This window comes from Podarcis gaigeae, assembly GCF_964106915.1.
Source record: "Podarcis gaigeae genome assembly, chromosome: 1".
NCBI classification, from domain to species: Eukaryota; Metazoa; Chordata; class Lepidosauria; order Squamata; family Lacertidae; genus Podarcis; species Podarcis gaigeae.
In genome coordinates, this window is record NC_139678.1 from 948,641 (window position 1) to 975,281 (window position 26,641).

Below are 26,641 nucleotides of genomic sequence, written 5' to 3' on the forward strand. Positions count from 1 at the left end.
TTGGTTACAGATGCTTTAAAAGTGTTTGTAATTTCAAAAGTATACATTTTTTATTTAAATTGATGTGGCCTCTTGGTTTCACTGTATGGTTGTTCCCCATCTGAACTGAAATACTGATCTACCAAAGTGATAATAATAATAATAATAATAATAATAATAATAATAATAATAATAGGAAATCATATAGAACCCTATATAGAATCAGAACTATTTAACACAGCTAAAGATATGTTTATAATGGTGGAAAAGATCCTATTTTGTTTGAGATGAATGCATAGTGATAAGAGTTGCTGCATGGCAGTGAATGTGAGTGCTGTTAATTCAAACACAGGATAAATATCCATTTATGGTTGAGAAATGAACGCCTCTCGAGTTTCCCATTATGTTACAAAAGGAAGATCTTGATCTGGTGAGAGAGAGAGAGAGAGAGAGAGAGAGAGAGAGAGAGAGAAGCTTTTTTGCTGCTGGAATTGGTCAAATGTCATCGGCAAATATGCCTTGTCTTGACTTCCTCAGAAAGCAGGCTCCTGGTTACCTTAGCAATCTTCTGACCTAATTCAGGTCCCTATTATGATTTTTTTTTTTTAAGTTCTGCCTTTTAGTTTTTGCAGGCAAACATCAAAGAGTCTCATTCCTGCAGCCCAACGGCTTTGCTGCACACAGAGAGCCTTGTACCAGAAGAGAACAGCCATTTCTCATCAAGCCAAGGGGAAAAATGGAGTCAGAATGACCTTCCACAGGGAGCTCATCTCTGTGCAGAAAGACAATTTTGGATGTGCTTTGCCTGGTGCTGGATGCAGAAGAAAGACGCCTTTTGGACAAAAGTTCTCATTTTACTCCAAGGCTGAGGGGTCTGAGGAATCCTTATGAGTCCACAGGAAACAGCTGGTCTCTTCTGTCCTTTATTAAGGTTGCATTCTGTGCTTTTTAGAATGTGTGGCCCTCTGAAAGGCTTGGGAAGGGTTATGATGGATTAAAAATGCTGCCGCCGTCGCTGCTGCTGCTGTTTCTGCTTGTTTAACTGGAGACAGACCTGGTCCCAGATGTGACAGCAATGCTGATGGATACCAGTTGCTGGAAACTGCAGGAGGGAAGGTGGGAATGTAAAAAGGTGAAATGCTTCTGGGAGATGATATATAATGAGATGGAAAAAATGTTGAAATATACATTTATAAAGAAACCAGAAATATTTTTACTGGGCATTGTGGGGAGTGATATAAATAGAAAGGAATGTAAGCTCTTTTTATATGCAATAACAGCAGCAAGAATATTACTGGCCCAAAAATGGAAGCAAGAAGAATCACCGACGATTGAAGAATGGAGGATGAAGTTAATGGACTATGCAGAACTAGATAAACTAACAGGAAGGATTCGAAACCGGCGGGACCAGAAATTCATGGAAGACTGGAGTAAATTTACGGACTATTTGAAAAGTATTTGTGAAGATCAGACAACGTTTGTGGGTTTGCAAGAAGTTTTGTGAGGAGTATTATTGGAAGTATTGTAAAAATGGAGAAGGGGGAGGATGATTTGTTAAGAGATTAAGAGATGTATAGGCAATATAAAGTTAAGAAATGCATAAGAAGTGGATAAAACGGTGGATCATCAGAGGTGCTGATGGAAGTCTAAAAAGATTGTATAAGTGATAAGTTTTGTGGTACATTTCATAATTTATATGGTAAAATCAATAAAAAAATATTTTTTTAAAAAAGGAAACTGCAGGAGGGAAGAGGGCTTTTGTGCTTGATTCCCGATTGCTGTGACCGAGCATGAGAGCATGAGAGCATGAGAAGAGCCTGTGAGATCAGCAGCCTGTTCTCACAGAGGCCAACCAGATGCCTCCTCTGGGAAACCAGCAAGCAGGACTTGAGCAGAAGATCAACCCGCCCTGCCTGCGGTGCTGCCTCCAAGTAGGACCTCAAGCAGCCGACCTTCTGGGGCGCTGAGGAATGTCAGCCTTGTTCTGCTCCCAACAAAGAACACGAGGGACAGGGAGGCTGGTGGATCATAGAATCATCAAGTTGGGAGAGAATCCAATGGTCATCTGTTCCAACTCCCTGCAGGAATCATGACAAAAGTGTTCACGACGGAGGCAGCACCATGGACAGCTCTCAGGAAGCAGCTGCCTCCAACAAAGGCTGGAATAAAATAATAATAATAATAATAATAATAATAATAATAATAATAATAATAATTTATTTATACCCTGCCCATCTGGCTGGGTTTCCCCAGCCACTCTGGGTGGCTTCCAACCAAATATTAAAAACAATACAGCGTCAGACATTAAAAACCTCCCTAAACAGGGCCGCCTTCAGTTGTCTTTTAAAAGTAAAATAGTTGTTTATTGCCTTGACATTTGCTGGGAGGGTGTTCCACAGCACAGGCACCACCACCGAGAAGGCCCTGTGTCTGGTTCCCTGTAGCCTCACTCAAATCAAATCAAAACTTTATTAGCAAAGCCAACAGGCCACAGCTATACAAGAATTAAAAATAGAAATAAGGATAAAAGGGAGAAAAGAACAAACAAAAGGAGGTCCGTCAGATGAACAAGTCTGTCACTCAGATGGTGGCCCTCAATTTCATAGCTCTCACTTCTCGCAGGGAAGCCTCACTTCTCGCAGGGAAGGAACCACCAGAAGGCTGTCAGTACTGGACCTTTGTGTCCAGGCTGGGTGATGGGGGTGGAGACACTCCTTCAGGTATGCAAGTGGAAGGACACCTCTATAATGGCATAAGAAGAGCCCACTGGATCAGGCCCAAGGCCTGTATGGTCCACCATTCTGCCTGTGAAGAAACCTGCAAGCAGGATTTGAGCACAAGAGCAACTCTCTCCCCTCCTGTGGTTTCCAGAAGCTGGTCTTCAGCACCATTGCTGCCTCCGACTGTGGAGGCTGAGCCATCCTGGCTGGCAGCCCTCCACAGCCCTCTCCTCCTCTATGAGTTTGTCTAATCCTCTTTTAAAGCCATACATGTTGGTGGCCATCATTGCCTCCTGGGGGAGGGAGTTCCACAGTTTAACTATGTGTAAAGGTAAAGGATCCCTGGATGGAGAGAACCAGTGTGGTGTAGTGGTTAAGAGCGGTAGACTCATAATCTGGTGAACCAGGTTCACTTCCCCGCTCCTCCACATGCAGCTACTGGGTGACCTTGGGCCAGTCGTCACACTTCTCTGAAGTCTCTCAGCCCCACTCACCTCACAGAGTGTTTGTTGTGGGGGAGGAAGGGAAAGGAGAATGTGAACCGCTTTGAGACTCCTTCGGGTAGTGATAAAGTGGGATATCAAATCCAAACTCTTCTTCTTCTTAACTCCAGTCAAAGGCGACTATGGGGTTGTGGTGCTCATCTCGCTTTCAGGCCAAGAGAGCCAGCATTTGACCACAGACAGCTTTCCGGGTCATGTGGCCAGCAGGACTAAACTGCTTCGGGCACAATGGGACATTGTGACGGAAACCAGAGCACACAGAAATGCCATTTACCTTCCCGCTGAAACGGTACCTATATATCTATTTGCGCTGGCATGCTTTTGAACTGCTAGGTTCGCAGGAGCTGGGAAAGAGCAATGGGAACTCACCCCGTCGTGGGGATTCGAACCGCTGACCTTCTGATCGGCAAACCCAAGAGGCTCAGTGGTTTAGACCACAGCGCCACCCGCATGACATCACACTGATACAACAACAACAACCACAACAACAATTTATTATTTCTATCCTGCCCATCTGGCTGGGTTTCCCCAGCCACTCTGGGCGGCTCCCAACAGAATATTAAAACAGAATAAAACATCAAACATTAAGAACTTCCCTAAACAGTAAGAGATAAATAAGCATATCTGTAAGTCGTGTACTTCAAATCCTGGAAAATGCATTAAAAATACATATGCGCGCACACACACAATGCTTCATGCACAGAGAGTTCACACAGTTATGCGTTAGTTTGCAGATCTTTTTATGACGAGTCGCTAACGCGAAAAGCAAGCCATGTCCTTCCCAGTATGCAACCACGACCTCCGTCTTGCGGGGGGTGTCTCGCCCCCCGCCCACCAGAGCCGCATCTGCTTGGCCTCTTCTTGCACCTGCCTCCCCCCACCCCATTCCAGACTCATGTTTTCCGCGCCTGGAAAGACTCCATTAACATCGGCAGTATTCTGCTGGCTTATTGTACCATGAAGTGTTTCTGATTAGCAGGTAATTTGATGGAGTGAGGCATTTTAATGGGACCGGCACAGGAATGCTCATGCAAACATGATATAGAAATAGAATTTCATGAGCATCTTGCTCCCGGCACAGGTATTTTCGCTGTTCCGTCTGGAGCTGCAACACCCATTTGACTCGAGTGATACAAAGTAATTGAATTAGAAAAGGGGATTAGGGCTCTTTCAAGCGCGATCTCAGACAGAGGTTTTTTGTATTGCAATCTGTTGTGTTCCATAAATGGTTGCGAGGGCATTAATGCACGGAACCGCTTGCCTGGTGTGGGGAGAGGTAATTGAGGAGCAGGAATTCTCGGCTTCCCTGTTTACGTTTACTCTCCGCAGGTGCGTCTCCGGGAGGAGGGAGAGAGATAACTTTCTCTGCTGCCGCACTTGTTGAGGCCACAAGGCAAGGATCGCCACCCTGTGATGATGGCAGGCAGGGCCCACGGTGTCCTTTGCAGGCAGGACGTGTTTCATGCAATTGGAGGGTTGGAAGGGATCTCTAAGGGTCATCTAGTCCAGCCCCCAGCAATGCAAGTGAAAGCAGGGGTGTCCAAACCATTTTCAACGAGGGCCAGATTTGATAAAGTGAACATGTGTGAGGGCCGACCAAAGTTCTTGATGCTGGGTTGAAGTATTGAAGTTGCTGACCTTTTCTTTTCTTTTCATTTTTAAAGTGTTTTTATTGACAAATTCAACATAACAAATTATCAAAACATATCATATTCATTATTTCCCCCCTTCGCCCCTTCAAACCCTCCCTCCCCCTCCTCCATCCATCAGCTCCTCTCTCTGATTTCTCAGCACATATTACTCTCTGCATCTTATAAAACTATACATATCCTTACATTATCTATCTACCATGTTATCACCCAATAAATTTGTGTATGTTTATTCAAAATCTGCCAAGGAGTCCAGTTTATTTTGTTGTCTTCTTAAATAAGTTGTAAAAAGCTCCCATTCTTCCTTAAAGTCACCGTTGTCCTTGTCCCGCAATTCGCATGTCAATTTAGCCAGCTCTGTGTAGCTCCTCAGTTTTTCTTGCCACTTTTCTTTCATTGGGATTTCCTCATTCTTCCATGCTTGTGCTATCAAGACTCTTGCCGCTGTTGTAGCATACATAAATACCAGTAAATTCTTTGTTTTTCTTAGTAGGTCTTGTCCTACAATCCCTAACAGAAATGCTTCTGGGTTGTTTTTTTACAAATGTCATTTTAAACATTTTTTTTTTCAATTCGTTATATATCATTTCCCTTTTTTAAAAAATTTCTCTACATTCCCACCACATATTAGTCATAGAATACTTTTCATATGGGACGCGGGTGGCGCTGTGGGTTAAACCACTGAGCCTAGGATTTGCCGATCAGAAGGTCGGCGGTTCGAATCCCCGTGACGGGGTGAGCTCCCGTTGCTCAGTCCCTGCTCCTGCCAACCTAGCAGTTCAAAAGCACCCCAAAAAGTGCAAGTAGATTAATAGGTACTGCTCCGGCGGGAAGGTAAACAGTGTTTCCATGCGCTGCTCTGGTTCACCAGAAGCAGCTTAGTCATGCTGGCCACATGACCTGGAAGCTGTACACTGGCTCCCTTGGCCAATAAAGCGAGATGAGCGCCACAACCCCAGAGTCAGCCACAACTGGACCTAGTGGTCAGGGGTCCCTTTACCTTTACTTTTCATATACCTTTTGGCTCAGATCGCAGGCAGCACAGGGGGGGAGGCGAACAGCGGGCAGGAGTGACAGATGACTGGAGCATGGCACAAGCCAAATGGTGGGCGGGAGAGAAGACTGAATGCCGGCTGCGTGTGAGAGCCGGCAGACGGATGGGATACAGAGTGGGTGCATACAAGAGCTGGCGGGTGGACGGGACATGAGCCACACACAGGGTGCCAGCGCAAGCAGGCAACCAACAGAGAGAGAGAGAGGAGGGTGCATGCGCGAGACGATGACTGGAAGGGTCCTCGAACTACACGATGAGCAGCAGGAAGAGCCGACCGGTGGGCAACTTAGCCAGCCCCAGCAAATAATCACCCAGTGAAACCGACGTCCATGCCCACACCCAGGAAAGAAACTGCTGGTGGGGCAGGATTAAACCGACCAGCGGGCCAGATTTGGCCCCCGGGTCGGACTCTGGACATGCCTGAGCTGCAGCATCCCTGACTGAGGGCCTTGCCTTCAAACTCTGCAGTTCTATGTTTCCACGAGGAGAGAACCACAGTAGAGATTTAAGATCACAGCCAGGCCTTGGGCTGATTTACATCTGATGCCCTTTTAAATGTGTTGTGGGAGAGGCAGTTCTTGGTTTCTTTTGTTCCTATTTTTATTATGTATTCTGTCATTTGTATATAGCAATTTTATGTTGTGATCTGTGGGTGAAGGACAATATATATATTTAATAAATTATAATATCTGCAACAAAACATGCAGCAGAGTAAGGTGTTGAGTAGGCTGTTAGACTTTTAGAATATGCCTTTCTAAGCTTCTTGCAAAGTTTCCCACTTCCCCTAGCATGGGAAAAGACCACATGGAGTAGGTTAAAAATGGTTCACTTACAAACTCTTCAAAGATCCAATTCATGTGTTTTTCCCTACAGCATCCAGAAAACACAGGCGGCAAAAAAAAGGTTCCAAAGTGGCGAAAGGGTCTAAATTATTTATATAGGAACACAAAGAGGGCTTTGTAGAAAAGGCCATGAAATCTGAGTTTGAACAACTAGCTTAGACCTTTTGACACGCTGGAATTCACATGATAGACTGAAGGAACAGAAACTTTACCTTCCTCCGAGGTGAGGGAGAGTGACATATTTAAGCCTGGCAGGACCATTTACTCTATGGCATTAACCCCTTCATGCACCAATCCTTTCATGCATCAATCAGTCTTAAGCATTTTGGTTATACGAGGCTGGTTATCCTACATAAAGTGGGCAAGGAAAGGCCACGAGATGCTGAAATACCTCTGAGACTTTTTGCCACAATTCTTCTTTGAATGCCCTCAGTGGTACCTTGCCAAACTTCCACCCACCTTCATATTCCTCAATAAGCTCCCCTCACACCAGGGGAAATAAAAATAAATAAGAAGCAAGCCTTCTTGCCTCCAATAGCTTCACCGATGATGGAGCGCTGAGGACCTCTTCTCCTCGCCATGCCTTTTGTATCATGAGGTGGGCAGGTCTGGAATCAGAACCAGAAGGTTTTTTCCAGACAGTCTTCAAGAGGAGTTCAGTGGAGAGTATATTGCGGTAACTTAGCCCTGAGCTTTTGAAAGGCAGGTGAAGGGCATTGTCTGCCCCTGAGAATTCTTCTGTGCCAGCGCCAGTTTCCCCACTTTTATTCAGGATCCATTCCAGATCTTCTCCTATCCAAGGAAAGGATATCTCTCCTGGCGGGGGCTGTGACTTTGCCCTCCAGGAGGAAAACACCTGGCACAGCTCTTTCGAAATAAACTCCCCATTTTGAGTCACTCACAGCCTTGTTTTATGACACTTTCCCTGGATGAAGTTTCATGAGTAATCGGGCAATAACCCACATACTGCTCTGCCAAAGAGAAACGTCAATCAGAGTTTGCACACAGAGACCGACGTTTCAGACAATATATATATATATATGACAGGGGGTGAGATGGTGGCAGGTGGCAGTCTTCGCTCTTCACAGAGACATGGACCCTCCAAAGCCCTAATGGGTCACATTCCCAAAAGGATAGTTGCCACCAAATTTCCTTCTCTGTGTGTTCATGTTGGACGATTGGGCGGGGCTCACTGCAGTTTTGCTGCCCACTGAAGGCTAACCGAATCTCAGGGGCATGGGCAAAGTAATTCTTCATGCCATAAACAGTTGGAAAATATGGAACTCTCTCCCACTAGAGGCAGTGATGGCCACTGACTTGAATGGCTTGAAAGGAGGATTGGACAAATTTCTGGAGGAGAGGGTTGTTCATGGCTCCTCGCCACAATAGCTATGCTCTGTCCCCACAATGTGAATCCCATTTGCCGGAAGCCCCAGGAGGGGACAATGTTGCTCTTGTGCTCAGGTCCTACTTATGGGTTTCCCACTGGGACATCAGGACAGTCGATGTGAGAACTGGATCAGAGCCGGGTTTAGGTTTTATGAGGCTCTCAGCTACTGAAGGTAATGGGGCCCTTTATCTGTCCAGCTGTCGTTTGTCAACAACAAATTGCCACTGTTTTTTGTGTTGAATATATGCTATATGGTAATTTATGGACCTCATAGGTATCTCAAGCCATTTGCGCATGTTTCCATGCAACCAGTCCAGGCAGAATGTAGGCACCCTCTATATAGAAAGGAGCAAACCAGTGATATTTGAGGGAGCAGGCTAGCAGGCGGGGCCCATGACTGGCATCATAGGAGCCAACACAACACAAAACACTGTTGCTGTAGGTAGGTTTTATTTTATTTGTTTTTTATCTTATATTTTGGAAATGCACATACAGGGTTTTTTTCCCCTTTACATTTTTGGGGTCCCAAGAAAGTGGAAGCCTAAGCTATAGCTTGATGGCTTATACGTAAATCTGGCACTGGACTGGATGCAGGATGAGATGGGCCTGATTCAGGAGGCTCTTCTTATGGAAACCAGAGGAGGGGAGAGGGTTTGAATCCTGCTTGCAGCTTCCCCACAGACATCTGGGTGGCTACTTCAAGAGCAGATGTTGGTCCTCCATGGTGGGAGTTGCTGGAATCCACAGACGGGGAGAATGTTCTTGTGGGCTTCCTAGTGAGGTATCTGGTTGGCCTCTGGGGGAAACAGGATGCTGGACTGGGTCAGTCATTGGCCTGATCCTGCAAGCTCTTCTTCTCTTCTTCCTTTCTGGAGCAGCCTAGCCTCGGTTCTCCTCCTTTGATCCCATCCTTCCTCTCCCCCTGTGTCCCTGGGCTCTTTGATTTTTCTGCTGGCGTTGTTCTCTTGCTGACGCCCTGGGTGATAATTTGAGTCTCAGCTTGGGTGCCATGTAATTTGTATTCTTTCTCTTTGCCGCTGCTCAGCCGTGCTCCGAGGTGACGCCCTCTGGACAATTTGTCTCTCCACAAACAAAGTCCCGCTGATTTGCAAAGTGACAGGCCCTCTGCATCTGTGGCGCAAAGGCGCTGGCAGGCTTGCAGGAAGGGGAAGATTAATTGGCATGCGGGGAGAGCTAATATTATAAATTGATGGGGCTTAAGCAATGCCTATCGCTTATGTCCCCCTTGTTCTCTGACACCCTTTAACGCAGCTCCTCCCTCGCCCTCCTCCGCCCCCCCCCAGTATCTTTCCAAACATGTGGCCCAATAAAGAACAGGCAGGTTGGTGCAGATGGGGGTGTCTGGATAGGACCCAGTGATGGATAGGATCCTCCTAGGGCCATTAGGAGGCCACTGCCAGCATTCGGCTGGGCTCTAAGTGTGGGGCTTTGCATGCGTGTCAGCACGAGAGATCAATGACAGGAACATTATGGCTCCACTGAGAAGCACATCCCCCTCCTCCCCCTCGCCTGCCACAACGGCCGCTGGAAAATGACGACTGGCAACATTTCAGTGGCACTTTGAGCAACTGAGCATCATGCAATTGTAGAGCTGGATGGGGCCCCTAAGGGGTCATCAAGTCCACAACCCCAGCAATGGTGGCATCGTTTCTTCTGTGAGTGTGTTCTGTGCTGGACAGAATGATAAAGATAATAAGAGGGGGAAAATAATGCATTCATTTATTTATATCCTGCCTTTCTCCTGAACCAGGACTGACACAAATGAAAGCAACACATAAAAAACGGAAGGCTAAAAGACAACTACAAAAAGGGAATTAAACTAAAATAGACTTTAAACAACATGAAAAACAAATCTGTTAATGTACCGAGGATAAAAACAGCGTTCTTAAAAGCCCTTTCCTTTCAAAACCTATTGGTTCCCAAAGGCGTGTTGGCATAAAACAGTCTCCCCCTCTCTGCTGGTGCACAGACAGCAAGGAGGGAGCCAGTCTAGCTCAGGGGTCAGCAAACTCAGGCCTGGGGGCTGGACGAGGCCCACCGGCCTTGTTAATCCGGCCCGCAAGCCTTGCAGACCCTGCCGCCCGCTCATCAGGCTTGCTTTCCAGCTCCTTGGTCATGCTGGTTGCCCTCCTCTGCCCACCTCCCATCTTGCCAATAGTCTTCTTAAACTGTGGTGCCCAGAACTGGACACAGGACTCCAGGTGGAGTAACCTGTACATTATTATTTTCCCCAGACACCTCCAATGCTTACTGGGCCAGTGGGACGTCTGGGTGAGAACCCTGTCTTGGTTTGCAGCATTTAACTTTGGAGGTCAGGGCTGTTAGCAATTTCGCCCCTCAGATGCTGCATTTGTGATTGGTGCAAATCAAATGTCTGTCTGAGAAGAGTGTGGGAAACTGAAGACAGTCTTATCTCTTCCGTTGTATGTACTTTACTTCCGTTGTATGTACTTTACTTTTACTTGCACTGCAAGTATGTATTTTACTTGTGCATGTTTGTTCTCTCGGAGTTGGAGAGAATGGACGCCATTATGCCTTTGTCTGTACATAGTGTGTAAATAAATAGTAGATTAGCTCTACGATGTCTCACACTTCTTGCTGTGTTTTACCAGAAGTGTAGTGTGCATATACCATCTGGTATAGGTCTCTAGAAGCGCACTGGAAGAGAAGGGAGATGCCTTTTCCAGAGCTGTGCATACCAGAGGATGCTCCGAGGGCTTGCAGGCACCCCCTGGGCATTTTCCAACAAGGGCTCCTACCCCACCTCCCAGAAGCAAAGTTATAATAGGGTTGTCACCAAGATTACGGCAACAAGTTCTATGTGGGCTGCCTCTGAAGAGGGTTTGGAAACTTCAGCTGGTGCAGAATTTGGCTGCCAGGTTGCTCACCGGGTGTCAGGAGTCCAAGTTCCCAGCTTGATAACACAGTAAGTGGAGGTAATTTAAAAGGAGGATTCATTGCAAAAACAAACAGAGAGCTCCGGACGGCTCTGACAAAGCCTCCAACATCATTACTCAAGATGACCCTTCTGAAGACTCCTTCCGGTGTCTACAGAATATATGGAACTAACGCCCCTTGCGTCTCTTGTTTTGCTTCCTGTCTAGCAGCCCTCCCATTCTTCGACTCCTCGGACTTATTGGATCAGTTCCAGCCTCTTCCTTTTCTGAGACTAATAATACCTTTATTGTCAATGTACAACCTGCATACAGTGAAATTAACCAAGCCTCCCCCCCCCCACAAACACTCAATCTCTGAGTCTATTTGCTCCTATTTGTACTTCTTGCAGGCTTTGTCTGTGTTCTAGCCCGCTCTCAGGTGCTGCCTTATCAGCCTGCCCGTCAAGGTCAGGAAGAGCCGAAGTCTGCAGCTGCCAACTCTCCTGAATAACATCTAATCCTCTCTGTTCCTGGCTGCTTTCTACTGTTGGCTGCAAACCTTCGCTTGGAGTTGGCTCATTGTGTGTGAAGACCCCCCAAGACCTCCCAAAGAAAGACACACTTGACACCAATATTAGTTTAAGGTTATTGGCATAATTTTGGCCACAACTTTATTGATTACAGAATGTGAGTGGTTTGCTTAGGCATTGGTTTGACTAGCTGCATCTACACCTCATGCAGGGCAGCACTGACAACCGGACACTGGCAGAAGTCAGTAAGGGAAAACATACTGGGGGAGCGTTGGTCCTACCACAGACACGATCTCACCCCAACATGCTCCCAGGTGCTCTGGCATGGCCCTAAGCCCTGGAAGGGGATCGGACAAAAGCAAGGCGAGCCACTGGATTCCTTTAACGGAATACCCTTTGCGCATGGGAGGGGCAGGTGTGTCAACCTCCCCTCCCCTCTACATTGAACCAATGCCTAACAGCCAAACCTTACAAAGTTGTGACGATTTGCTACACGGCTGGCGAAACCCAAATGGCACCAGCCAATCCGCCAAATGGGGAAATTCCAACTGGGCCCCTGTCCCCCAAACAGACAGCCCACGATGGCATAACAAGGTCATAATGAACCCTAAATATAGGGAGGGTGGGTGGGTGATCTGATGCATGAGGCGAAAAGAGGAAGCTTGATGCTGTCAGGAGCTTGTCCTACACTCGAGTAGGACCCTGGTAGAGACACATGCCCGACTGGCATGCTCTCTCCCTCCTGGTTGATTGTTCAGGAGCTTCATAAGCTTTCTTTTGCCCGAACATCACAGCGACCGATGCCAACAGACACCGACACACTTAGGGATCCGCAGAGTGTTCGCAGTTTGTGTGACAGACCTCAGCAACTCAGCATTTTGGCTAATCTACTTTATTTACATCTAAACACACATGGAGCACTGCAACATGGCTCCCTCTCTCTCTAGCATCAGGCAGCAAAGAGAAAGAACAAAGGACAATAGTCCCACTTCACAGAACACAGGAACACAAAGATCCTGTCTCCGTCACTTCCCACACGGTGGAGTCAAAACATACACCGTCATGTGATAGACAACAATCCCATGACTGCAATCATGGAGCAGGAATTCTAACAGATGCAACGTGCAGCGGCATAAATAGGTCCCCCAGCTGCAAATTCTCTCAACCCCATTGGCCAGAATTACCCCAGCAACCGAGGGACCCAATCGGGTCGTTGTGGCTATCCAGATGATCCCACCCACACAGACGGTGAGGTCGGACTTAGTGATCTCACTGCAACGATCCTCAGATGAAGGGTGGCATAGATTGTGGATAAGCATCTTTAGTTAACAGTCTTAACCTGACTTTCCTCAGAAAAAAAGCATCATTCAAACAGCTTCCTCCCTCCTCTCCTTCCCAACACTTTTCCGCCTCTCTCTTCCAGATACAGAGGAACCAAACAATCAAGTTTGCTGCAATGCATCCGGGAATTGCTGGGGACCTTTCAATCATCTCTGTGCTGCAGGAAGATAAATTGCAATGATAAGATGCCTTTGGTGACCCGCAGTCTGGGGTTTTCAGTTTCGAAGCAGTGATCTTGTTGATAAAACAACAGAGAACAAAGTTTCTTCCAACATACTCAAGAGGGAAAACAATGGGAATGTTGCTTACTCCTTAATTTTAATGTTGTAATGAATGTGGGGGAAATTAAAAGGCTTTTATCCATCTATCTCACTGCTTGATTCCTGGGGATTCCTTCCACAACTTTTCAAAACTAGCAGCTCAGCTGAAGCTTGTGACATCTAAATATTTATTAATTGTGAAATAATGCATGTTATATGATGTAGGGGCTGTGTAAATATTTCCCCGTGTTTTAGGGCATTGGAGTAGATGACCCTCGGGCTCTCTTCCAGCTCTAGGCTTCTAGGATTATTATTACTGTGATTAATTACTGTATTTTTCGCTCTATAAGACACACCAGACCACAAGACTGTTTTTGGAGGAGGAAAACAAGAAAAAAATTATTCTGAATTTCAGAAGCCGGAACAGCAAGAGGGATAGCTGCGCAGTGAAAGCAGCAATCCCTCTTGCTGTTCTGGCTTCTGGGATAGCTGCGCAGCCTGCATTCGCTCCATAAGACGCAAACACATTTCCCCTTACTTTTTAGGAGGGAAAAAGTGAGTCTTATAGAGCACAAAATACAGTACTTGCCCTTAACCCTAAAATCCCAGGGTGGGTTACAGCATTAAAACACAATCTTAAAAACAGTTTAAAACAACTCAACAAGTAGCATGCATTGCTTAGAACTTATCAGCAGTATGGAAGGTTTTGGGGATTTAGACACTTTCATGAAGTTGAACTGGAAGACATTAAAACCATAATTTGCATAGCATAAATTACAATTTTTAAATTGCAAACAACAATTTATTTATTTATTTTGGTGTTGATACCCCACCTTTTTCTCAAGGAGTGAAGGATGACATAGATGGTTCTCCCCTTTGCTCTTTCATCCTCAGAACAACCTGGTTAGGTAGGTTAGGTTGAGAAACAATGACTGGAACCCAATGTCTCCCGGCCATGTTCAGGGCCAAGTGGTCTCTTCACCTGACACTCGTAATGGCTGCTTCCTCATTCCAGCAGCAAATGATTCCATTTAATTATAACCATTTCCACACACACATTCCTGTAGCAAAGGACCTTAAGGTCCACAAATGACAACACTTTGGAGGTCCCAAGTCACAAGGTGGTTAGGCTGGTTTCAACTAGGGTCAGGGCCTTTTCAGTACTGGCCCCAACTTGGTGGAACACTCTGTTGCAAGAGACCAGGGCCCTGCGGGACTTGACATCTTTCCGCATGGCCAGAAAGACAGAGCTGTTCCACCTGGCCTTTGCTTTGGACTCAGTCTGACCCTTATGCTGCCCTCCCCTTATGGTTTTGATCTATGGGCTACTTTTAAAATGAGGCTGCATTTTAAATTGTATTTTTAACCTGTATTTTAAATTGTGCCCCCCCCATTATGTTTTTATTGTAATTTTACTGATGTTAGCTGCCCTGAGCCCGGCTCTGGCCGGGGAGGGTGGGGTATAAATAAATTGTTGTTGTTGTTGTTGTTGTTGTTGTTGTTGTTGTTATGAATCTCCTTTCTTGCAACTTGAAGCCATTGAGTCCTCCCCTCCCCAGCAGCAGAAAACAAAATTGCTCCCTCTTCCATGTGACAACCCTTGTGATATTTGAAGATGGCTCTCATATCTCGTCTCAGTCTCTTTTCCAGTCTGTGTAAGCATGTGTTGAAAGCTCTATCAGACTCTCCAGACACTGCCCAGAAATGCATTACTGAATAAAGTCTGACTGATAGGGGATGCAGGGGCGCTGACTTATAAAAAATATTGGGGGGGCCCAAGACCTCCAAACCGCTGCTGCTGGGGGAACGAAAGGGGCGAGCCCCGGGCTGCCCCGACCTTAAGTGAACCTGTGAGGGCCCGCCCTTTGCGGCAGCCGATTGGCTGCCGCCGTGGGCGGTGAATATTAATGAGCTAGGGGGAATCCCCGCTTCTCGCGGGGGTGACGCCAGCCCCCGCGAGATTGTTGATGGGTCGAGAGCCCGCAACCCCACCCCCTCTCTAGATCGGGAGTGGCTTCGTTTTAACTCATTACTGAATGTATTTTAAAAGGTAACTATCATCAAACAAGGAAAATAAAAAGTACCAACATAATTTTGTGATTTTACAAAGCATAATATAACTAATAATTTTCTTAAATTATTTTGAGGGGGCTCGGGCCCCCTCAGGCCCCATGGAGTCGGCGCCTATGGGGGGATGTGGTACATGCCACCCCCCCTGGGGAAATTTCAACCTGAATTTCTCCCCACGGTCCACCCTCACTCTCCCGTGGAATCTCTGCCTGCAGCTGCCAACCTCCCTCTTAGCAGCCTGGAAAGTCTGCATCTCCGACTCAGGCCTTTGTGTGCCCATTTCGTTAAGTCCCCTCTATAAAAGTCTTCCTCTTCGATCTTTAGCTCAAGATCCAGCAGTTGCTCACATGGAACCACCTTATGCGATTGCCGGCTGCCTCTGCTCTGCTGCCCGTCTCCTTAAACTTCTGAGGCCTTTCTGGTGACATTCACTTGAAGAGCCCTGCATGTGAAGTTTGAAGTTCAGTGGAAGATGCAATCTTTCTAAGCCACTGGCTCATGAAGTGATAACGAAGGCAAAGAGGGGAAGTTGACTAGATTATCAAAATCCCATCTAGGCGACAGAATATTAACACCCAAATATCTGTAGTTTGTTTAATGTTTGGCGTCGGTCCTCTTTTTTTCTCCAAAGAAGCCTTTGCACAGATCATTAGCATCTCCAGTTCAGAAAATAATGGCCTCAGATATCTGCTTGTGTTTCTAAGGATGCAACGTGGATGAAAAATAGGTTTGCTTTGGGTCTAATAAGCTGTTGGTCGCTGTAGGCGGTCTCAAAGAATCTTTCAGATGAATTCATTAATCTCTCTCTCTCTCTCACACACACACATGCACACACGTCTCTTTCAGATGCTATCTGCAATATCCGTGCACAAACACTGATAATATTTGCACTTCCTATGGAGCTGTTTTCCAGAACGTTAACGGAGGCACAGGGCTGCTTCAGAAAAGGCACTGCTGGCAAGATGTCTTGCCAGAGAAGAAATCAAGGACTGGAGGAGAAGGTCCTCAGCAAAGCCACGCGGGGGGTTGTGGGGAAAAAACTTCCTTTAGGGTTTCACTATGGAGCCTTACACCAAACTCCCAGAGTTTATTCAGGAACGCTTTCCAGACAGTCTATGAAAGTAAAATATATTCAGAGTTGAGTGTTGATTTCATGCTCTTTATTTCAGCTCAGGGTAAAAAGTGAGTGAGTGATTTCCCAAAAAACCTCTGGCTTTATATATATTATATAATGCCGCGTGATTGGCTGATTCAACTTCCCTCCTGGAGCCTGATTGGGCGGCTCCTGCAGGCCAATCTGGTTGCTGATTCACTTCCTCCTGGAGCCTGATTGGGCAGCTCCTGCAGACCAATCAGGTTGCTGTCTTCTAGGATCCTAGGATCCTACCTGCCTATTGTTCTAGGATCCAAGCTTAGTACATAACAGGAAGCATTCCCATTGTTGCACACAATAGATAAGAAAAAAATAGAATCTAGAAATTTCTTTGCAACGGAGTTGGAGACCAGAAGATGCTAGTGCCTCAGGAGAAGGAGGGAAATATGAAGTGGGCTCCATACGGATCCTTCTGTCCCTCTGGGGCATCTGTTTGGCCACTGTGAGAACAGGATGCAGAACTAGATCTGGCCTGATCCTGCTGGGCTCTTCTTAGCACCTTATGGTGCTTGATATTGGGGAAGGTGTTCTTTTAGGTAACTGGGTGCTAAGCTATTTAGGGCTTTATATCCTATCATGAACACCTTGATTTGGGCCTGGTAGCCCACTGGTAGTACTAGCACATATTGTTGAGGTGTGTACTTGTGTGTGTGTGTTGCATTCACTCATTGTGTTGGATTCTGCCCCCGTGATTCCAGGAATGCTTCAGCTGCGCTCGCTCCCCACCAGCACTTAAGTATTTGCATTCTCAAAAAGGTCCAGTGAACAGAACAGAACGGCGACTGTCCTGTTCAGTTGGCTGTGCTGCAACCACTACCATGCCAAGCGAGGTGTTTGGTGTGTTTTTTTACCCCAAGAGTATATCCATCACTCCTGAAGGTCAGGCACAGACTAAAGGTTTGCAAAACATGCAGCATTTATCAACACACATCAATATAACTCAGGCAAGTAGATCGAGCACTTGACCTTCTCGTGAGCTGAGGAATGTCAGTCTTGTTCTGCTCCCAACAAAGAGCACGAGGGACAGGGAGGCTGGTGGATCATAGAAACACAGAATTGTCAAGTTGGAAGAGAAGTCAATGGTCATCTTTCCCAACCCCCTGCAGGAATCATGACAAAAGTGTCCATGATGGAGGCAGCACCATGGACAGCTGTCAGTGTTGTAAACAAAAATCTGCCCTTTCCCTTATGGGGTACCCCAGAGCCCATATAGAGTCCTTAAGTAGGTTCCCTATTGGTAGGAGAAAATAACAGAGGCCAACCAGAGAATACTGAGAAGCAAAGCAGCTAGTAAGCCTGATCTTTATTGAACTGTTGCAACAGGGTGCCCCCCTCACCACACGCAGGAGGGAGGAGGAACCCCGAACAGAAGTGTGCAAGCCTTTATATATAAGACCACCATCATAAACATCATACATACATCACAGAAGGGGCGTAGCTCAAGACCACCCCCCAGATACATCATACCTATATCACAGAAAGGGTGGTCTACAGCAGAAATCTGAGTGCTTTGTTTACCTCCTGTCTGCCAGGTTACCTGTTTAATGGTCACTTGATTGGATTGCCTGGGGAGCCTGGCCAGTCTTTTGTAATGATAAATACTTAGTTCCTGGGCCAGGTTACAGGCTCACACCCTATTCGTATCTTAAATGTACCCTTAAGACAGGATTTGTGAAGGAAAAGACATTGGGGAGAGTTTTCCATTTTCCTTTGACCTTGCGGAGAAAACATTTGGTCAGTTTGGGAATCAAAAATGGTTTCAGGTTGGTTTTCTTGTGCTGATCTATGTACGTGCTTGGTTGGTACACTTATGAACATTTAACATATATCTAAGACCTCAAAATTCCTATGACACTAGGAAGCAGCAGCCTTCAACAAAGGCTGCAAGTGGAAGGAGACCTCTATAATGGCATAAGAGGAGCTCACTGGATCAGGCCCAAGGCCTGTCTGGTCCACCATTCTGCCTGAAAAGTTCCCTGTGGGAAACCAGCAAGCAGGATTTGAGCACAAGAGCAGCTCTCTCCCCTCCTGTAGTGTCCAGAAACTGGTCTTCAGAATCATTGCTGCATCTCCTGCATGAACTCATCTAATCTTAATTTAAAGCCATCCAAGGACAGTAGGTTCAATCCCTTAACTATATGGATGATATAGGCAAACAGTCAAGCCATGAGACGTATGCAGTGCTGGATTACATCACAGGCGAAAGCTACGCCCCAGTCCTGATGGGGCCTTTTGGTTTGTCAGCCTGATGCTGCAAACAGCTTTCTGGAGCTCTCCTCCATGTGTCCACGAAGTCTCTTTTCCCCGAAGTGCCACTGTGCATAATTGCCACGTAACTGCTGCAAATGGCTCCCTGCCTACAGGAAATTTCCGTGAATTGACAGCATTGTTTGCAGGGAACCTGATAAATGAGGCTCGAGAAATGGAAGGCAACTGCTCATAATATGTTCCAATTGCCGCTCATGCTTTGCCTCCACAAAAGAGGCCTTTTGATAGTCAAGATGGGGGAGGGGCAGGAACGGGAGGCAGAGGCTCCTGGGGGGAACCTGCATTAAGAGAAATACACCGGGAATCAGAGGAGAGGGGATTTGACAGGCATCCAGCATTCTGAGATGCAGGGAGATTAAGACGGAGACGGGCGCTGGGCCAAAGGCATCCACAGCCTTTCAGGTGGGGTTTGCCTTGCAGAGGCTGAGAAAAGACACCCAGGGATTGAGAGCCTTCTGTGCGCATCTGGCTGGGCTGCAGGAATGGGGGATTTTGCAATGCTCACAGCAGACACAATGCTGGGGGCTATTGTGTGCGCATTTGCAACAACGTCCGTGACCCCCACCTTATGGGGACAAAAGCAGCTTCCATTGAAAATGACGCAACAGTGGAAACCGGGATGGATTGGGAAGGGAGGGTAAGATAAGGTTACCAGATTTTTTTCAAAGAATCCGGGGACACTTTAAAAAAACAACAACAGAAAAAAGTTATTTTAAAAAAAAAAATCATTTTTTTAAAAATTAAGAAGTGATATCTTCTCTTATGGGTCTCCTCTGTCACACGGCCTTCCTCTGGTCCCTGGCCTGATCTCTTGGAAACGATGCCTTATGAGGAACGGCTAAGGGAGCTGGGCATGTTTAGCCTGGAGAAGAGGAGGTTAAGGGGGGATATGATAGCCATGTTCAAATATATAAAAGGATGTCACATAGAGGAGGGAGAAAGGTTGTTTTCTGCTGCTCCAGAGAAGCGGACACGGAGCAATGGTTCCAAACTACAAGAAAGAAGATTCCACCTAAACATTAGGAAGAACTTCCTGACAGTAAGAGCTGTTTGACAGTGGAATTTGCTGCCAAGGAGTGTGGTGGAGTCTCCTTCTTTGGAGGTCTTTAAGCAGAGGCTTGACAACCATATGTCAGGAGTGCTCTGATGGTGTTTCCTGCTTGGCAGGGGGTTGGACTCGATGGCCCTTGTGGTCTCTTCCAACTCTATGATTCTATGATTCTATGATTCTATGATTCTATGATTCTATCTGCCATGGAATAGGCCCGGGTCAGGCCTGGGCTTGGCCACGTGTCCTTGCCCTCCCAGTGCTCTCCTACCTCTCCTTCTCAGAGGCAGCAGCAGCAGCAGCACAGCAAGGTTGGGGCTCCCCTCTTTTTTCTCCTTCCTCTTTCTCTCTCTCTTCCTTCTCCTTCCCCTTTCCTCCTCCTCCCTGCGTTGGCTCCGGGGTTTTTACTGGCCCTGGAGCACTACTGGGCAGTCGCCCAGATGGCCAGGCACTCTCGCTCCCAGCTTGATTTGGGTCATGGGGGGTCAACAGTTCCCCCAGTTGATGCGTTGGGTGTCCCCGGTTCCCCCTCCCCCGGCAGCGGCAGTCTCAGCAGCCCGGAGCCAGCCTGGTAGCGCAGTTGGCTCTGGCTGGCTTCAGGAGCTGTTCGCTGCTGTGGCACCCACCATTTTGCCTCGCCGGAATCCCCATGTGATGTGTCTTGTGCCATTGAACCAATCACACAACATTCATTCCCTACTAATAAATCTACAACACTTAAAATATAAATCCGGGGACATTAAATGAAATCCAGGGATGGATTTTGTCCAGGGACAGATTTGTAAATCCGGGGACTGTCCCCGGGAAATGGGGATATCTGGTAACCATATAGGGTAAGAACTGGGGGTGGGGAGGGGAGGAAACAGGTAGAAAAGGTGGGGTTAGGATAAAGAAGAGACAATCTGAATCAGAAAACACTACCAACAAACTCATTGTAATGTTCAGAGAACTAGACAAAGAGCATGTTAAATAGGCATGGGGGGGGGGGAGAAGTGGTGTAGAATTGTCTCCCCTCCCCAGCACAATGATTGGAGAGGAGGGAGGGGCGGGGAGAGATTCTAGCCTTTGATTGGAAGCTAGAGCTGTCTATGAGTAAACTCCAGATCCCCTCCTCCCCACACTGCCATTTCCCTCATATGCTGCTATTCACATCTCTCCTTTCACTCTGAAGATGCACCATCTGGCTTAGAGAAAGCAACCTCTGAAGAATCTGGAAGGAGGAGGCAAGAAAGGAGATTCCGACTCAGGAAGAATTTTCTGGCAGTAAGAGCTGTTCAGCAGTGGAATGGATTCCCTCGGGAAGTTGTGGATTCTCCTTCCTTGGAGGTTTCCAAGCAGATGTTGGATGGCCATCTGTCAGGGATGCTTTAGTTGGGATTCCAAAACAACAACAACAAACCTCTGGTTACGTGAAACATACTCAATCAACACACAAGACGTAACTGGCTGTACTTTTGAATAAATACAGTATACTATTCATTGTATCAAATTGCAGATTTCAACGAAAGTCTCATAAAGTTCAACAGAAAAAGAAGAAGAACCAGTGGATCAGTTCATTCTATATCCTGTTCATGCATAAGGTCCATACATGTATAGGTGTCTATTCCACCTGTCTGTTCCAATAATCTACATGAAGGGTTGTTACAGTTCCACAGAATCGTTTCACAGAGTCTAAGACAAGGATTTCTGGAATATCAGTACAGTGGTACCTCTGGTTACGTACTTAATTTGTTCCGGAGGTCTGTTCTTAACTTGAAACTGTTCTTAACCTGAAGCACCACTTTAGCTAATGGGGCCTCCAGCTGCTGCCGCGCTGCCGGAGCACAATTTCCGTTCTCATCCTGAAGCAAAGTTCTTAACCCGAGGTAATATTTCTAGGTTAGCGGAGTCTGTAACCTGAAGCGTATGTAACCGGAAGCATATGTAACCTGAGGTACCCCTGTACTATGCTATAAGGTCCACTATCCTGTAATATTACATATGAGCCTGTTCTACTGATGAAGCCGAGGATGGCGAAACAAGGCTAATATTCCGGAAATCCTTGTTTTAGACTCTGTGAAAGGATTCTGTGGAATTGTAACAACTCTTCATGTGGATTATTGGACTCTATGAACAGACAGGTGGAATAGACACTTATACATGTATGGACCTTATGTATCAACTGACTAGAGAATGAACTGATCCATTGGGTCTTCTGCTTTTTTCGTTGAACTTTATGAGACTTTCGTTGAAATCTACAATTTGATACAATGAATAGTATACCTTAGTTATTCAAAAGTTCAGCCGCTTACATCTTGTGTGTTTATTTAGTTGAGATTCCTGCATTGCAGGGAGTTGGGTGAGATGACTTTTAGAATCCCTTCCAACTCCACGATTCTGTGATTCTTATGTCAGTGGCTCCAAGGAGCATCTAATGGAGACATTGTCAACACCAACAGAAATCACTGAGGTTCACCTCTTCCTCAAAACATTCCGGTTCTGTTTTTATTTGGTAAAGTGCATGCATTAAATAATTCACCCGCTTGGCTTTGAGCAACTGTCCCAGAAAACCACAGAGGGAGACTGCTAAATATACAGCCTCTCAGCAGTCCAGCTTTGCCAGAAAATACGGCCCCATTTCCCTCTGATAATACCCCCTGGACTGGCTAAGAGCAGGGGGTTCAGCAGCAGAGCACCCCCCAAATGCCCAGGAATCGTGAGGGTTTGCAATGTGGATGGAGCTCTGAGTTTGGCTGTGAGCAGCAGAGTCACCTTTGAAAGGGGAAGGAGTCAGAGGAGAAAGGGAAGGGGGGAGTCCTCGGAGGGTCTTGGAAGCACCCGGACAATAAAATAAATACAAATCTGCCAGCAGTTTACAGAGCAAACAATAAAAATGCAACAACATTCCATAAAAATTCTTGAAAACGAGATTGAAAATGATAAAGAGAAAATGAAACTATATGTCACGAATAAAATGGAGCAGTATACAAAATAAAAATGAAGAGTCAGAATTCAGAAAAGCTGGGGCAAACATGCCGTTTTTTAAGGGGCATGGAAAGGTCAGTGCTGTCTCCGCCAAAGAAATCACCCGAGGGAGGGCTTTCTGGAAGGTGGGTGTTGTGGCCAAGAAGACCCAGCGCTGCCTGGTCACCAAGTGAGAATCTGCTAAGAAGAAGTTAGGACTGATGTTTTGGAAGAGGAAGAAGGTGGAGTCAAAGAGAGGTAGGGGAGGAAAAGAGAGGAAGAGGAAGAGGGGAGAAAGAGGAGGAATGCGGAAGGATAGAGGAAGAGGAGGTAAAGGTAGAGGTAGAGGTGGTGGTGGAGGAGGAGGAGGAGGAGGAGGAGGAGGAAGAAGAAGAAGAAGAAGAAGAGGAGGAGGAGGAGGAGGAGGGGGGGGAAGAGGAAGAAGGAAAAAGAAGATGACGAAGAAGAAGAAAGGAAGATGAGGAAGGAGCTGGAAGGAGAACAAAACAGAAAAGGACAAGAGTAAGGCATCGTTACCGGCATTCTCATTGAAATATTTTATGTTCCTCCGAGCCCTGTAAATTTAACAATGGGGGAACACCCACACAAGGGAGAGGCAACCCAGGCTATATGGTGGAGCCAATTCCATTCACAAATATTATCCTCTCTCTTGATTAATTACGGCTGTGTGAGAGAGAAATGACCTCTGCGATCCGATTTCCCACCGCCTTTTCACGCCGCCATTCTGCAAGCGAGGATGCCAGCATCTCTGCTCCCAGGCTCCTCACAGACTCTGCTGATTAGGGACCGCCATATATTTGATGCTGAGAAGAGAGATTGCTCTCTCTGACCTTCAGAAAACAGCTCACCTCCTTTCATGGCTGACTGTAATAGCGAATCATTATTTCTGGTAAATATGAATGGGGTTTAGTGGCACCCAGACTTCTGGAATCCCGCACTTAAGAGATAAAATGCAATCTAGGGAAAAGTGAAGTGCGCATCTCAGAAATTAATGGGTCTGTCAGGAGAAATTTGCAGGGAAAGAACAGCAAAATAATAACCCAAAGCAGATTTCTAACAGTAAAATTGAGTTTTCCCTCCTAAGGCATTTGGAACCTGCCTTTTGGACTGTGGCTACTAATTCCTAAACAAGCAAAGCCGCAAGCAACCCCAGGAATATATCGCCATCATCACGTTCAGTTTATATGCAACCCATCCTGCCAAGGGAGTCCATGACAGAAAACACATAATTAAAACAATACAATTAAAAACATCACTTTAAAAGAAGCAGCTTATAAACATTCTAAATACAGCTTAAAAGTGAATCAATGATGTTGGGTTTGTCAGGAACACCACCGTTGGGCTGTCAAAAGCTCTGGGGGAAGCAGGAATGCTTTGAAATGCCAACAAGAAGCCAAGGAGAGCATCTGCTCAAGGGCCCACCTGGTCCAGCCTCCTCTTCTCACAGGGGCCAAACAGCTGCTCCAATAGGAGACCAGCAAGCAGGATCGGAGCACCAGGGCAGTCCTCTGCCCTCCTGCAGTTTCCAGCAACTGATATAGAAGCAGTGCTGCCTCTGAGGGTGGAGGGAAAAGCACAGCTAAAACATTCTCGGAGTCGTGAGTGATTTCCTGCTCTTTATTCAGCTCATAGTGGGGAGGAGGAATGGAAGTTCCCCCAGAATGTCTGCTTTATATACAGTATTTACACAATGGGCCCCACGTGATTGGCTAATTCCGGGATTCTCCTGTAGGCCAATCAGGTTGCAGATTCATTTCCACCTGGAGCTGGATTGGGTGGCTCCTGTGGACCAATCAGACTGCTGCATTCTGGATCCTATTTTTCTAGGACCAATCAGACTGCTGCATTCTGGATCCTATTCAACTCAGCACATAACAGCAGCCCTCCTGGCTCATGGGCATCAATGCCACCCAGAAGACAGGGTCAGCTTGCTTCCTGCAGCTCCATAGGGGAGGACTGAAACCAATGCATTAGAACGGCAAGAAGTCAACATTTCAGACAGGAAGGGTTGTTTGAAAGTGGAACAGACTCCCGAGGCTGGATGGCCACCTGTCCTGCTCGAGTTGAGATTCTTGCATTGCTAGATGACCCCAAGGGGTCCCGTCCAAATCTACCATTCTGTCATTCATTTGAGGTTGTAAGCAACAGAGGTTGGATGGCCGTTTCTCAGGGATACTTGAGTTGCAATTCCTGCTGTCAGGGGTTCACGGCAGTCCTGACACCTGCCATTTCAGAGAGTTGAACTAGACGAGTCTTGGGATTCTATCATTCTATCATTCATTGGAAGTCTCTCTCATATATATATAGAGAGAGAGAGAGAGAGAGAGACTTCCAAAGAATGATAGAATCCACACACACACACACACACACACACACACACACACACACATTTATTTCCCATTTTATAATACTCGTTCATATCCTCACACTCCACTTGACGTCCCTGCCTCTTTAGAGCCTATCAGCTTCCTTCCCTCCTGCCTCATGGCTTTCAAAATTAACCTTTATATCATTGCATTTTGTTCTAATGACACTCATTACAAAAGAACTCAACATTTAAATAAATGTAGAAAGGTAGAAAACTTCTCCTTACAAGTCTTCAGACAACCCTGCTAGTGATGTTAATTGCTTACAAGAATCTTTCACATATCTTACAAATTTACTCCAGTCCTTTTGGAATACTTGATCTTGCTGGTTTCGGATTTTCCCCGTCAGCTTTGCCAGTTCCGCAAAGTCCACCGTCTTCCTCTGCCCCTCTTCTTTCGTTGGTACTTCTTGTTGTTTCCATTTTGGGGCTAAAAGAATTCTTGCTGCAGTTGTTGTATACATAAACAGTCTTTTATCTTCCCTTGGTATCTCTTCACCCACTATACCCAGTAAAAAGGCTTCTGGTTTTTTAACAAAAGTATTTTTAAATATTTTCTTTAACTCATTATATATCACCTCCCAGAAAGCCTTTACCTCTTTACAAGTCCACACCTTCATTGTCTTTACATTCCCAGCACTCACTGGTTCTTGTCTTATACATTTCGGCAAGTTTAGCTGGTGCTAAATACCATCTATACATCATTTTCATAACATTTTCTTTAAGTGTACTGCATGCACTGAAATCAATACCTTCCTTCCATAACCTTTCCCATGATTCTAATTGAATATTATATCCAAAATCTTTAGCCAAGTGTATCATCACAGATTTAACCTCTTCATCTTTGGTCTGCCATTCCAGTAATAACTGATACATTTTCAAAAGTATTTTTAATGGGAAGTTTTTCAACAGGGCTTGGATGGTCGTCTGTCAGGGATTTTTTGCTGTAATTGCAGGGGGTTAGACTGCAAAGACCTCACCTTGCCGACAAAGGTCCGTATAGTTAAAGCCATGGTTTTCCCAGTAGTGATGTATGGAAGTGAGAGCTGGACCATAAAGAAGGCTGATCGCCAAAGAATTGATGCTTTTGAATTCTGGTGCTGGAGGAGACTCTTGAGAGTCCCATGGACTGCAAGAAGATCCAACCTCTCCATTCTGAAGGAAATCAGCCCTGAGTGCTCACTGGAAGGACAGATCGTGAAGCTGAGGCTCCAAGACTTTGGCCACCTCATGAGAAGAGACGACTCCCTGGAAAAGACTCTGATGTTGGGAAAGATGGAGGGCGCAAGGAGAAGGGGACGACAGAGAATGAGATGGTTGGACAGTGTTTTTGAAGCTACCAGCATGAGTTTGACCAAACTGCGGGAGGCAGTGGAAGACAGGAGGGCCTGGCGTGCTCTGGTCCAGGGGGTCACAAAGAGTCGGACATGACTAAATGACTAAACAACACAACAACAACAGACTGGGTGACCCTTGAGGTCCCTCCCCCCTCTGCCATCCCATGATTCTAAGATGCTCTTATCTTTTCTCTGCTTGCAGGTGAATCCAGCCCAAGGCCAGCCTTTGGCTCATCTCCCTGCTGCGCCACGGTGGTGTGGGCTGCACCGT

At 46.3% G+C, this 26,641-nt stretch overlaps 1 protein-coding gene across 1 annotated transcript in view; it reads left to right on the forward strand.

The window, feature by feature from the left end:
- LOC310844051 (uncharacterized protein) overlaps positions 1 to 26,412 on the forward strand; it is a 252,959-nt gene extending 226,547 nt beyond the window's left edge. Inside the window, exon 2 of the mRNA XM_083737659.1 lies at positions 26,269 to 26,412. Within this exon, the coding sequence (XP_083593785.1) occupies positions 26,269 to 26,297 (29 nt within the window). The 3' untranslated portion in view covers positions 26,298 to 26,412. The remainder of the gene's footprint in view (positions 1 to 26,268) is intronic.
- Positions 26,413 to 26,641: the final 229 nt, after the last annotated feature.